The sequence below is a fragment of the Epargyreus clarus genome, unplaced genomic scaffold, assembly GCF_041222505.1.
Source record: "Epargyreus clarus isolate Ecla_fem2 unplaced genomic scaffold, WU_Ecla_fem_2.2 ptg000024l, whole genome shotgun sequence".
Lineage (NCBI taxonomy): Eukaryota > Metazoa > Arthropoda > Insecta > Lepidoptera > Hesperiidae > Epargyreus > Epargyreus clarus.
In genome coordinates, this window is record NW_027332231.1 from 3728489 (window position 1) to 3744254 (window position 15766).

Below are 15766 nucleotides of genomic sequence, written 5' to 3' on the forward strand. Positions count from 1 at the left end.
TTTTTAATACAAAAATTTAATGATTGAAAATGGTAAGTAGTTACTGCTTTTTAACAATGATAACTCTATGCACCAAGGACTGAAGCTCTATCCGTGATCATACCCTATTAAGTTTCAATCTCTACTAATATTGTGAAGGTAATATTGCCAATAAGGGAGTTACAGTCCTTTATTTATTTCTTTAACGAACGATCAGAATCATAACTCTGATATTATGTAGGTCCTTGGTTTCTTTCGTTTATGTCATATTTTGAAATTAATATATTTTTTTTATTATTATTCTACAGGAGCTAGTATTCGACAAGGAAAAGCGTTGTGCCATATTAACGCATTTAAATACAAAATTCTGTACAAATTTCTTTTTGGAAAATATGACAACGTGCGACGTGTGTACCAACTTACTCTCTACTATGGCAGGATACCCCGCCCTCGCTAAATACACATTCTCTATGTTCCCACATCGACGTACAGTGAGGTAACTGCTGTTTATTTTTACCACGTCTTTATTAGCTTGTTTTGTATCTATCTATGTATGTATGTATGTAACGGAATCTTTGAACTCGATTTTTACCCACTATGAACGGTCTGATTAATTTAAAATTTTAAACAACTATCAAGAACCGATAACAATACACGATTTTAATAATTTTAACCCGTTCTCCTCATCAGGATCCACAGGAATCACGATTAACGATTAACGGATTAACGATTTTCCTTGTGCGATTTTTTTTATAATATAGGAGTAGCAGACGAGTATGCAGTCCACCTGATGATAAGTAGCTACTGCCGCCCATGGACATCTGTAGTCGACCACAGATAAGATTAGATTCCTACGTAAGGTCGGCCAAAGATGCGAAGCTAAGCCTGAGGATTAAGCTGGAACACCTTGAAAAAGTATGTCTCTCTTACCACATCCTTCAACCCAGAACTATAGGTAAGACGAATATACCGGAATAGGTTTTGACGTGACAACGTCTTATAATTTGATGGAGCCGGCTGCATGCACCAAAAAACATGACTCATGCGGCGTTACCTCGCTCTGAGGCGTTCCATTTAATGCTTGAAGTGAGCGACAAAGAGGCACAATCAGCCTCCGCGTTCGGCAGCGTTCGCCATCTCTCTCTTTCCTACTTGATTGAGCGCTGCGTTCGCGTGCTGCTATTCAATAATACATTTACATGTTTTGGTCAAGTATGTCGTGCAGTGAAAAGTGAATGTGGGTCAATTGTATATAGCAAGGATAATTGCGGCGATAAAGGTAATGATTCTTTCGATATTAAATATATGTTCAGTGATATATTGTCGAATATTCGTGCTTTCATATGTAGGTTATGCTATAATTGACAAAACTGGAACAATAAGTTAACTGAACTATTTCACGATGAGCAAAAAATCAATGGCTTTACTATTCGATCGAAATAATTATCGAGCGTAGCTATGATTTCCAAAAATTAAAACATAAATGTTTAATCTTCCACATATCATAACAACGTGTCTGAAATGTCAGGTTGGACCAGCCAGCCGTCAAAGGGAACAATTTTCTCCTGTATCAAAAACATTGAGGCGGGCTTTTTAAAAGCTAGAGTTACAAAAAATTTAATGATGTTTCCAAATTTTAAATTTAAGATTTATGAACAATAATTTAATCACAGTTTATTCTTATAATAAATTATTCTAAATTATTACTTTTTTATAACAATTTACAATTAAATTTACAAAAATAATGAAGTAACTAATTGAACAACAACTTTTATTCAGTTTACTTGCTGAAAGAAATAATGTCAATACAAAATTTATTGTAAATTAAAATCAAAAATTAAATTTTAACAGTCGTGTAGAAATTGAAACAATAAATTTTATTCAAGTATTTTGTATTTTTTTCATTTCAAATTTGTAAATTATTTAATTTAAGTAACTAATTGAACAACAACTTTTATTCAGTTTACTTGCTGAAAGAAATAATGTCAATACAAAATGTATTGTAAAATAAAATCAAAAATTAAATTTTAACAGTCGAGTAGAAATTGAAGCAATAAATTTTACTCAAGTATTTTGTTAATTTAAAATGATTTTCTGAACGAAGAATTTTATGATTTTTTTTCTAAATTGTTTAGAACGACGATTCATTTTGCAGAACCGCTTACAATTGCACCAAGAAAGAACAACCTGACGAACCAGAGGATGTCACGAATGAGCCACTACCTTCGATGAGTGAACCCATGGAGGTTCAAGATGCTGTAACGTCTACTTCAGCAACGCCATTCGCGCAGCCAATAATCACTGCTGCAAAATCGAACGCACAAAGACAACGTGAGTACAGAAAGCGTATGGCAGCATCTAGAACTCCTGCTCAGGCGGCTGCTGCGAGAAAATTAAAAAACGAAAGACAACGCAGAAACAGATTACGCCAAGCTGCTAACTTGGCTATTGCACGTGGTTCTCTTGAAGCGACAACTACATCTTCGTCTCGTTCAGGGGAAGAGTCGAACAATGTCCAAAGAAGTCGACGACAACACGCGCAACAACAATCTACCACCACTGCAGATCAACCTGATGAGCGTGTCAATCTCACAAATGAGTCACTCTTTCCGGCAATTCCTGTTCCCATAGAGGTTCAAGAAGCCGTTGTATCTACCTCTGCGACGCCAATTGTAAAACCAAAAACTGCTGCTAAAAAAACAAGGGCACAAATACAACGTGAATACAGACAGCGGATTGCTGCTTCCAAAACTCCTGCACAGGCAGCAGCTGCTAGAGAAGCACGTAATCTAAAAGATCGCAACAACAGATTACGCCAAGCTAACTTGCTTATTGCTGCTGGTTCTCCAGAAGCGACTACTACATCCTCATCTCGTTCAGGGCAAAAGTTAATCACCGTCCATATTGATACTCAACGACAATTTACCGACCAACAACGCCAAACTTTAGCAACAGAACCAGCAGAAAGCGAGCACAGGTAAAGCCGCTGTACCTCTTGGTGGCACTACAGTTCATTCAGCGTTTCGTCTTGACTTCTCACGTGACGAAACTCTTATCCACAGAAAATCTGCAAGCAGCTATTCTTCAACAAGTTAACTACCGATTGCAGCAGATTACTGGCATATACGACAAACCTTTCGGAGACATTCACGTTATATGATGTGGAGATTTTAGACAGCTTCCACCTGTACGAGCAACTCCATGTTATACTATGCCGAGCAACCAATTAGGAGGTCCAATTCTCTGGCGCAGCATTGATTACTTCCCACTGGTTCGTGTTGTGCGATAAACCGATGAGTGGTTTTCGATGATTCTAACAAAAATCGGCGATGGACTTCAACTAAGCAACGATAATATCTCCCTTATTGAGTTCAGGCATACAACTCAGGCTTGGTGCAAGGAAAACGTGTCTGATGCTGTCAGGCTGTATTATAGTAACAATTCTTTATATAAAAGTCAGTTCTATATATATTAAATTATTTAACATTAATTTAAGTAATTTGTAAATAATTTTATATATAGATAACTGACTTTTAATTGATTCAAGTATTCAATACGATTTAATTTAGAGTAGGTATTTTAAAACGAAAGCGTTTATGAACTAAGCTTAATCACAGTATAAGGTATTTTAACTCGGCCCTATATATACAGTATTTTAACTCGGCCCTGACCTTGAATTAGATACCTACGGTTGCGCTGGGCAAGGTTACGCGTTAGGGCTGCCTGCCTACAGTTTTTTAATTACATCTGCATACTTGACTTTCTTTTTAATTTTTTGATTGTAAATGTTTTATTTTTTATTTAAACAGATGAATGTTATAGTAAATTATATAGAAAGTGTTGAATGAAAATGCATGTTATGTTTTTTAATATGTATATATTACGTAATAAAAACTATTCCTATAATTGGGTACTTGACAGTTACAACGATAAAATCTGAAATATGTTCGACATGATAGCTTATAAATTAACATAAATTATGCAATATTTAGTTTAATTTTTAATACAATATTTAATAATAATTTTAATCTATACTCCGATTCATAATTAGGTGTCCAAAATGTAAACAAAGGTAACAAACAAACAAAGGTAAATGTAAACAAACGGGTACCGAAAGGCCGCTAAGCCACGCCTTAAGCCTTTGTAGCGCCGCGCGACGACGAATAAATACGACGCGTGCGTTGTGCAAGCAAGCCCTTCGTTTATCAACAGTTTCGAGTTTTATTTTGCGCGGGAATAATATAAGTTGTAAATTGGTCGAAGAAATAGTTTTATTCTATTAATTCAGAAGAGGGATAACCTCAAATAACAAACTCTAACATCTGTCTACTGAACCAAAATTACAACAATCATACGTATTTTTTTTAATATCAAATTATATTAATTAAAAACTAATCTAATTTAGTAGTAGTACCGAGTAGATTAAGTATCTTGAAACAAAAAAATATACTTCTTAAAAAACCGTCACATCACCCGCTCGTCACCGTGGCCATTTTACGACTGTTCGTGTACCAAGTGAATACCAACCTCGAGGCGAGTAGGCGTGGCTTGCGTTTCGTGCGTTTGTATGAAGATAAAATACTGTATATATCCTTTTACTGTGGCTTAATAGACGTTAATAATTCATAAATCGTAACAATACTCCATTACTAGATCTCAATGTTAAGAGTATAGCTATACGCTAGTGTAAGCTCATTATTTCTGAAATACTATTTTGTATAATAAAAGATTCAATTACAACTCCATTATTTATTTTCTCTGACAATTCATTCCATGACATTATTTTTCTAAAAACATAATACCTTACTTTCTGTTTATTTAGTTTCCTGCTACATCACCAGCAATTAAATAGACTCTTATTAACATAAATTAACTAAAAAGTATTGTAATAAAAATATACCCTTACACTAGTTATGGAAACGTCATTAAACTAGAGACGCAAAAATACTCGTGGACCATGTTTTTGGAATAAGTCTTTAGACGGACGCGTACTTCTAAGACTCAGTACGCATTTTACCTAGTACATCTTACCTCTAACCAGAACACAGCAACGCTTAACACTCCTGTTGTTAGGGAGAATTAGGTGTAGTGTAGTGTAGATCATTGTATTCGTCGTGTCGTTCGCGGTGGTGTAAAAAGTAAAAGTCCCGGTGAATTTTACTTTTTCGAGAAGCTTCGGAGTCATCGGTCGCGCTCGCGCAATTTTGTCGTTACTAGAAGCCACTATTCGTATTCGTAGCGTTCCTTCTAAATTCACGTTAAATTCATTGTTCGCGGTGCAACGTGCTGTAAGATCGACGCCTGGTACTGGTAGACCATTCCGAAGGTAAGACTAGCTAGCTCGAGCTTAGGGTGAACTGAAGGTGCCTTATACCTAGTACAAGAGTGAGTGCGCGACCCTATAGCACTTTGCATCTTATTTTCGTATATACAGTCCACTTAACCTTCTTCGGGACACGACCATCCTGTCCATCGAAGAGAGGAACATTCGGTTCCTTATTTGCTCTATCGGCCGCACGAATCCTACATTTGGTCTTTGAGCCGAATTCATGCATTTTGGGCCATCGTGCCGGATGCATTCATAACAATATTAAAACAAAAATGAAATTTTATCTATATTCGTTGTCGTTAGAATACCATAGCTAATGATTTTAGTCACTATTTAAACAATATACAAACATTATTTTCAGACCTAAAACGCAACGAAACTCCGAATACTCCGAAAGTGAAAAAGAACTTCCAAAGGAACCTGTGAATTCCCACACCTCAATGGATTACGAGGCGGATGATTCTTCGAGGTAAATACCAAATATTACATTACCTAACCTAACCTAACCGTCAAAGGAAATTTCGTCAACGTAATACAGAAAAATCTTACCTAGATATGTAATTTGATTTAATAATAATGCAATAGCTTTACCGCAGCAGTCCCCGAGTGCCGCACGTTTTTTTCAATTTATTGTCTCTATTTTTAACGGATGACACAAAAGGAGGAGTGTTGTTAAGTTGGATAGTTAAGCCTCGTATTCATTAGGCAACATTTGTTTATAAACTTTTAAGGCGTGTTTATAAACAAGTTTACCGCAAACAATGTTTCTGAAACTTTGCAGTCTACACTTGTCACATGTTGCTAGGATGATGCCCGAGGAGGTAGTGATGCTCTCTGCTGCTTACGTAAGAATTCATAAAAGTGTGAATAGAAATAAATGATTTTTGTTTTGTGATGCAAGATGCTTAAGATTCGAGTAAAATGAAACGACCGTAATCTTCGAGTCCTGATTTGTTACTAACTACTCAATACTTTCAATACATTCGTTCATACTTATCATAGGGCATCGCATTTTTATTTTCTCGGGAATATTGTGAGCGTAAAATATGCATCTTGGTATCTACCTCCTTTTGCGAAATATTCAATTCTGCAGCAATATTGGCCCAAACGTCAGTTTTTAAATTTATTTTTATATTCTTTATTTGAGTCATCCCAAAATATATTATACTGTTGATAGAGCTCTATGAGCATCGAAATCTGGTCGTTGAACCACACTATTTCGATATTTATAAACACGCGCAACACACGTCCACATCTGTCAACTGCTGTTTATAAACTAAATGTTTCGTATTGCCCCCCATTCAACGTGGGGAGCACAGCAACATGTTTCAGAAACAATGTTTCATCACCTTTGTTTATAAACTGTTTACAGAGATGATGATAAACACTGTTAAACAGTGTTTATAAACAAATGTTGCCTAATGAATACAAGGCTTCAACGTCAATGTGTTATAAACACACAATAATTGTAATGTAATTGTAGCTCCTAATCCGATAAACCATTTTTTAAGCTATTACATAGCTTTTATCGCGGGCTTTGAGCGTTAAGCTATTGCATAGCTTTTATCGCGAGCTTTTAGCGCGGCGAATCAAGAAATTCCGTAACGAAATAAATAGTAAATTCATTCGTCAACTTGAATACAGATGGCAGTATTTTGTGTATAATTCGTGAGGAAATCTTTAAAATAGCGTATAGTATTTTTTTATATTCCTATCATATTGTATTCAAAAATATATTACCACATTATCCAAATAACATGTTTACCAACATAAGCTATGTTGAAATTCTGGATTAATAAAACAACGTAAGAGTGTTTTTAATTTTTAAACGTACAATTACAACTGACGGTAAAAACGCCACTATGATTTATGGCGATTTATGGCATTTTATTATGTTGTTTTGTGGTGTTTGCTGTGTACTGGCCAGTTTGCGTTTACTTCGTGGATTTGTTGAAAAAAAAATGACTTTTGTCTTTATCCTGACTCTGATTTGACCCTTCTGATTTGGCTTCGCCCGCGTTTAAAAGAAAATAATATGATATACTAACATACATAAAACTGAAAATTCGTACCTTCATTGGAATACCAGTGGCGCCATCTAGTGAAAATTGGTCGCACCAACTCTGAAAGCTTCGTGGGCTCTTGGACAACAACTTTGCTAAAGATCATCTTGATCAAATACAAAGTTTACGTTTCAATCCTTATTTATATCGATTAAAATAGTTTTTTTTTGTCCAAAAGATCGATTCTCCGATTAATCGATCTTAGATCGCCATCCCTAGTTCCCGTGGCATTTCCGGGATAAAAACTATCCTATGTCCTTTCTCGGGACTCAGACTATCTTTGTACAAAATTTCATTAAAATCGGTTCATTGGTTTAGGCGTGAAGAAGAGACAACCAGACAGACAGACAGAGTTACTTCCGGATTTATAATATTAGTAAGGATGACCTTGGCTGCGTTTGTACTCCGATTTTTTTTAAGTTATTGCATAGCTTCTATCGCGGGCCTTGAGCGTGGAGACCGAAACCAGAAATTCCGTAACGAAAAAAACCTAACACCCCCCACTCCGACCGGCACAGCGGTGATACTTTTTAGTAGCGATCTGTGCGCCCCGGTGCGCACACGCCAGTTGACGGATTAATTACTTTTTGAAATATCACGCTTGTCTCTTTAGTTCAGCAACCCGCCTTTAGGTGGCATTGGTTATATTGGAAAACTAGCGTAATCAGCTGTTTGTGAGAAAGTATATAGGTGTATAGGTATTTTTTGTCATCTACGTACAACAGTGAATATAAGTACTCGTGTAATTTGTGTAAAAAGTGTTTTAAATATGAATAAACAAAGTGCATTTATTAATGAAGAAAGTCACGAAAAAGTAGTGAAAGAAAATGAGTTAGTACTCTATATACATTCATTTTATTATTATTATCACAAATGCAGTATTATTTTTTGTTTTTGTTAATTTATATATAATACTGCTATATAGATAACCAAAATTTTTGATATTAAAATAAGCGATATTAAAAGTAGCCCTCTTTTATATATATATATATATATATATATATATATATATATATATATATATATATATATACACACACATATAGTTTAAATTCTCAATTTAGATTCTCAATATGTATGTATATATTTATGTGTGTAAATTCATTCTTCATTATGTATATAACAGAAACCATTAAACCAAGCACGTGTACTATTTAGTACCTTTGTTTTTTATATATTTTTTCTTTTTTTTATTTTTTTTTTTTATGTATAGGTAATACACATTAATGTCGCGCAGAGAAAGTATATATGATATTATATCTATATAAATGTACATTGCGCGAAATTCGATGATCAAACTCTTAATATCGTTATTTTTGTTCAAATTTTTTGAATGAATAATTATTTTGGTGTGTAATTACACTATTAATACCTAATTATTTATACCTAGATATTTTCTTTTTTTTTATAGAGAAGAAAAGCATAAAGAGCTAAAAAAAGAGCTAAAAAGAAAAAGAAATCGTGAACGTCAAAGGGCATATTGTCAGCGTCAGAAAATGTTGAAGAAAAATGAAGGAAAAAAAAAAGTACCAAAAACAAATGCTGAACGTCAAAGAGAATTTCGTCAACGTAAAGCAGGAAGAACCCTACGTGGATATGTAATTTGATTTAATAATATTTAAAAACAAATTATAATATATGCCTCAATATTATTTAACTTTACGATTTCCTCATTTTTCACAGAAAAAGAAGAAAATTGTGCAGTAATGAAGAGAATGTCATGCAAGGTAGAGCTGTTGAAAATATAGAAAGTGTTACGCTATAGGAAAATCAATTTCACAGCCAACAACTTCATATTTATGAACAGCGTAATGAATGCATTACTCCTGAAGTTATTCTACACAGTAACACAGGAATTCCTGGCGATGGTAATTGTCTATTCCACTCGCTCATAAATGTTTTGCAACTTCAAATCGAGACTTGTGACTTGAGAAATCAATTACGCGATTCACCCTATTTAAATTCCTGCCGCAAAAAGCATATAACATTCTATCAAGCACTAATGAATTCGGAGATTTGGATTGTTTGTACTTATTCTCAAAAATGTACAATCAAAATGTTTGTGTACATTATTGTTTTTACAACATTACTACAACGAATGAAGACACTATCTTTTGTCATTTTAAAGCGAATGATACACAAAACTGGATTCATCTTCATCTTCGTGAACAACCTTTCACACCTTTTTATGAAGTATCAGATTTATTGGAGACAATACAAGACGCTACCCAAAATGAAGCCCATGTTGATGCCAATATTCAACTATTGCGTGACAATTATGATGAAGATCCTACCGAAGATAACCATAACAATCATGAAAATGAAATCGAGATTGATAGAGAAGATCGAATTGGTGAAAATATTATGGATTTTAATGTTGATGGTACTATTCCAGTTTATACAAATTACCGTAAACACAGTACAAGTCATATTGATTTTGATAAAGAATTTACGAGTAATTCATTTGGTCATTCTTGTATTATTTGCGACAGACTATGGTGGAAAAGAGACTTGAAAATGTCGACCAGTAAACATGAAAGTATTTTGAAAACAATACTGCAGGTAATTTTTTTCTTTTAATTATTTTCACTTTATATTTTTCTTTTTACATCTTGATAATACGAATTTGATTTTTTTAGAATTACATACCTGGTGAAATTGTTCAAGTCTGCTCTACGTGTTATACATCTTTGGAAAAAGAAAAAAAAATTCTTTAATGTCAATCTACAATGGATTTGCACATCCGAAAATTCCATCACATTTACCAACGTTAAACCTTATCGAGCAACGGTTGATTTCACCGAGAATACCGTTCATGCAGATTCGTAGACTGAGACACGTTAATGGTGGATTTGAAAAAGAAGTTGATTCACAAAACTAGTTATGTCCACGGGCTTATTAATAAGAGCCTAATTAAAAAGTGGTTGTCGTATTTAGTATCTACACCTCTTTATATTTATCATGACATTAAAATCGATGAATCTTTTTTTACCGGCAATGAACGTACTTCGCAATTTAATATGGATGAAATAAGTGAACATGTGTCAATTGAAGACAATTTAACTAAATTGTCTATAAGAGTTTGTTTTGAGATAATCTTGAAAATATTGACTACACGAATTTTGATGAATTTTACTCGCATAATGGTATTATTTCTGATAATCATTACTACAATATTATTCGTGCTGGTATCAATAGACCAAAATTATTCTTTAAAAGGACACCAGCAGAAAAATGGCACAACACTCTCAATCCATTCGTATTACATCATTTGAAATCGAACATGGATTTTCAGATTATACTAGATGAATATGCTTGTGCAACATATGTTGTTGAATATGTCAATAAGCATAATAGAGGGATTAGTAATTTGCAAAGACAAATAATTGACATAATGGACGAGCATCCAGAATTCGACATTGTCGATATCACGAAAAAAATGAGTATTGACATACTTCAGTCTGTTGAAATGCCGGCACAAGAAGCTGCTAGGTATTTATTAAGAGAACCTATGGCTAAGTCATCGGTGGTGACAGTCTACATTCCAACGGTATTTCCTACGCGTTTCTTGCGCGTTCAGCGCAAGAATTAGAAAATCTATGAAGGAACTTGAAGCTTTAGATGATGATTGTACGAACATTTGGAAAGAGAATTGGTTTGATAAGTATGAGAAACGACCTGAAGAACTCTGCGATGTAACGTTAGCACAATTTGTTGCAAAATATTACCTAAATACATAGGGGACTTACACTAAAAGAGATACTGCAAGAATAATAAGATACAGGAACTATGATATGGCTGACAATTACAACGATTATAGGCGTGATAGTTCTGTTGCATGTTCCTTTTCAAAGTGAAGAAAATGATATTATTGCTGAAAATAAGTTCATTCTAATATACGAGGACAACAAAGATACGATAATAGAACGTAGGAAAGAATTGTAATCAAATTTGGACATAGAGAAAACTTTAGAAATTTGTAGACAGTTGTGCCGAGAAAACGATGAAGAACAAGAAGACGAAGAATTATTAAGAGCGGTTGATATATTGCATGAAAGAGATCCTTACGACTTATTGCTACGTGATCCAAACTCAACTGCTAACGTTGATTTACAAAATGCATCTCTGCATAAACTTGGCGCTGTAGCTAAAAAAAGAGAAAATTTAATGGATTATCAACAATTCTATAATTTAATGCGAATGGCCAATGATCAACAAAGAGATATTCTTATGAGTATAATTCATCATTTACAAACTTCAATTCAAGAACCATTTCAAATTTTTTTTACGGGACCAGCTGGTACGGGAAAATCATTCGTTATCAAACTGATTATGGAAATTTACAATAGGTTCACTGATAATGATGGTTACTGCAATACCTATATTACATGTGCTTCAACCGGCAAAGCTGCCGTGGCTATTGATGGTACAACTGTTTATACAGCTCTCAAAATTTCTCTTTCAAAACTTTTGCCTCTGTCATCAGAAACGTTGCAATTGTATAGATCTCTCTTCAGATATGTCAGAGTACTGATCATTGATGAAATTAGCATTGTTAGTGCAGAACTTCTACATAAAATTGATAATCGTCTAAAACAAATAACAGGAAAAAACACAGATTTCGGAAGTATAGATGTTATTTTGATCGGAGATTTACGTCAATTGCCACCAGTAAGATCGACACCAATTTACAAGACAATCAGAACGAGCATGATTGGACCGCATTTATGGCGAAAATTGAAATTTTATGAACTTACCACAGTAATGAGACAAGCTAATGTTGCATTTTCACGAGTTTTGACAAAAATAGGTAATGGAGATGTACTAGATGAGGATGAATTTCAACTTATTGAATCGAGATTTTTCAAAAAAGAGGATGTTGCTACATTATGTCCTGATGGAGTTCGTTTATTTTTCAAAAATAAAGATGTTGCCGCCTATAACAATTTGATTTTGATCCAATGTGAAAACAAAGTTCTTTCAACATCCGTAGACGTCATTATTGGCGCTAAAAGTACTGAGCAAGAAGCTAATTTTAGACTTAAATTACATAAAAAATCTGTTATTGACACTGGAGGACTGCCTTATCACATTACTTTTGTTGTTGGAAAGCATTATGTTATTACAACCAACATCGTCGTTACTGATCTATGCAATACTGGTCTATGCAATGGTGCTGTTGGGAAATTGGTACATCTAGAATTTGATGAAAGTAATACATTAATTAGAGTTTGGCTGGAATGTTGTGGTTCAGTGGGTAGAAAAAAAAGGCAAAAAGCAGCCGCTCTAGCAGTACAAAATAGATTCGGCAATCTCGCTGTTCCCATTGAATTACGAACAGCAAATATTTCATTAACATCGGATAGAAAATGTATAGCCAAACGCAAACATTTTCCATTAACTTCAGCTTTTGCTCTAACTATACATAAGTCGCAAGGTGGAACTTTTCACGAAATAGTATATGAGTATAATAAAGCACATTCTCAGGAACTCGTTTATGTTGCGCTCTCTCGGGTGACTAATATTGAAAAATTGTATATCACCACAACAAAAAACGATTATTCTACATTTAAGTTTTATCATAATCGAAAGCAAGCTGCATCGACTGCATCTTTGTTGCAAGAATTCAAAAGACTGTCTCTAAATAGTGTTCAGACGATAGCTCAAAGTGTATTAGATTTCATTAGTAATAGAAATGGCATTTAAATAATTACTTTCAACTGCCAAAGTCTAAATAGTCACAAATACGATTTACAAGATTCAGTTACGAGGCAAGCAAATGTGTTACTTCTTACCGAAACTTGCATGACGCCTGACAATCAGATTGAAATACCTAATTTCAATTGTATTGTTCAATTCAAACGAGATACTGTTCCAAAAGGTGGGGTAGCTATTTACCAAAATAATAATAATGTTACTAATGTTATGACTCCGAATATTGAAATAAATATTGCAAACGTTAGCGATGTTAATGTTAGGAGCCCATTTGTTGGAGATATTTGTGCGTGCTTATGCAAGCTTAGAAATGGCCTACACATAGTCATGGTAGCAATTTACATTCCTCCGAATCCAAAATTAGACGACGACATTTTATTTATCGCACTTTACTGGAGTACACTGAAGAAGGGTCGAAAATACTTGGTACAAATGGTAATAAATTTCCACTTATCTTGGCTGGCAATTTCAACATCAACTTCGCTGATAAAAAATCAGAGCGGTTGACAAGTTTTCATTCGAAAATATTGAATTTGAATATGAATAATGATCAACAAGAATCCACAACAAAATATGGAACCACCATTGACGCGGTATGTTTCTTATTTCAGTTACCATAAACCTATAGTTTCAATGATAAATATTCCTGAAGAACCTACATGTATTGAAAGATAATAAAAATATTTTGATCAATATTAACATCTCATTTATTTAATAAAAGAAAAAAAATTGTTTTTTTATCGGTCACCACGCTCAAAGTGTAACTTGAATTAATATCAAAGAAAAAAAAGAACAAAGAAAAAAGAAAAAAAATACTGCATCAATAAAATAAATATATAATTGTAATTGCATAAGTTGATAAAAAATGCTATGCAATAGCTTTACCGCGGCAGTCTCCGAGTGCCACACGTATTTTTTATTTTCAATCTTTTCAATTTCACCTTCGTATAACTGTTAAATAAATAATTAAATTGCATAAGTTGATAAAAAATGCTATGCAATATAGCTTTCCCGCGGCAGTGTCCGAGTGCCGCACGTTTTTTTTTTATTTGTTTGAAAGGTGACTTGATCAAAAGAATTCCTAGCTATATTTAAAGAAAATCTGTTTTAATACTATTGTTCTGTTCCAGAAGTTGGATTTTCATTTTTAAATATAAGCTTTCTTGTTTTTATTTATTAATAAACTGGTAAATGTTTTCTTTGTTGTAGTACTGAAGATGAAGCAGAAAATAATGCGGTCGTAAATAAAGTAGAAAATGCGGAGAAAAAAGAATCACCGGTTTTAAAATTGAAAGAAGTAAGTAATTCACATTTATGATTATTATAAAAGTGTAAGTATTTATCAAGTTAAATCCTGCTTTTAAGCTGTGTAACCTGCTGTTAAGGCCGTGATAGCCTAGTGGTTAAGAAACTCGGACTCCCGATCGAGGGGTCCCAGGTTCAAATCCCAGGCACGTACCTCTGATTTTTTCAAAGTTATGTGCGTATTAGAAATTAATATCACTTGCTAAACGTGAAGGAAAACATCGTAAGGAAACCTGCATACCTGAGAGATTTATAAAAAAAAAATCTCAAAGGTATGTGAAGTCTACCAATACGCACCTGGCCAGCGCGGTGGACTATGGCCTAATCCTTCTCATTATGAGAGGAGACCAGTGCCCAGCAGTGGGACGTAAATGGGTTGATGATGAAATCCTGCTTATGAGGTTTTTTTTAATAAATTTCAACAAAATTTTAAACATACTTACAAGTGAAAAAGATTGAATTTTTACCCGGTTTTTGAAAATCTGATTGACCATTTTATACTTTACCTAAAATATTTAAAAAAATTGTTACAGGAGGAGATAGATCTAGGTATCCTCAATATATCAATACAGGAACCTGAATCAAGTAGCGATTCCAACATGTCAATGTTGATCATGTCAGAAGAGGAATCAATCAAGACTGAACCTCCAGAGTGGAAGCGGGAGGAAGATAAGCTTATTCTAGAAGTAATTAAACAACACGTCGCACCAGCGGAACGGAAAGAAAAGACGGTCCACGAGATCGTCGAAGAAACACCAGTCGTGGATGTTATAAGAGAAAGTTTAACGCATAAGTCGGTAGATGACGTTAAGGAGCGCATTTTGTATCTGTTGCAGTTACTTGTTTGTGATACCAAATAGTTTACAATCACAGACCTATTAGCTACTATACAGTTCTCTGTATACTGTCTGTGTATCTGTATTTACTTTTTAACGAATGATAATAAATTATCAAATTAATTAAATGTTTTTGTTTTGTTTGTCCAATTTCTTTACGTCATCCAATTCATAAATGATGAACACAATAGCTAATGACTTTAAATTATTTATGATTCATTTTAAATATAGTCTGCGATAAACTTCTAATCGGCTCTAAAGTTGCATATACTCCGTAACGTAAGGGTACAATAACGCAATTATATACCCGTGGGGGAGAGAATATAAATATATGAAAAATATGTAGATAGTAGCCGATTCTCAGACCTACTGAATATGCTTATAAAATTTGATGAAAATCGGTAAACCCGTTTCGAAGGAGTACGGTAACTAACATTGTGATATGAGAATTTTATATGAGATTTATGTGAATGCCTAACATTTTCTCAATGTTCGCTTTGGAAACTTAAAAAGTTAAAGATATTTTAACATATTAAAAT

General features: G+C 33.9%; 1 protein-coding gene across 3 annotated transcripts in view; it reads left to right on the plus strand.

Annotated features, from left to right (window-relative positions):
- LOC140752168 (uncharacterized) overlaps positions 1-15355 on the plus strand; it is a 36423-nt gene extending 21068 nt beyond the window's left edge. Inside the window, exons 18-22 of one of the 3 annotated variants that reach the window (XM_073086362.1) lie at positions 288-475; positions 5670-5777; positions 8783-8969; positions 9055-9098; positions 14296-14383. In XM_073086362.1, the coding sequence (XP_072942463.1) occupies positions 288-475; positions 5670-5777; positions 8783-8969; positions 9055-9078 (507 nt within the window). In that variant the 3' untranslated portion in view covers positions 9079-9098; positions 14296-14383. Of the gene's footprint in view, positions 1-287; positions 476-2134; positions 2957-3041; positions 4720-5669; positions 5778-8782; positions 8970-9054; positions 9099-14295; positions 14384-14924 lie in introns of those variants that run through there. The other 2 variants (XM_073086361.1, XM_073086360.1) reach the window with 2 other exon arrangements.
- The last annotated feature ends 411 nt before the right edge of the window (positions 15356-15766 follow it).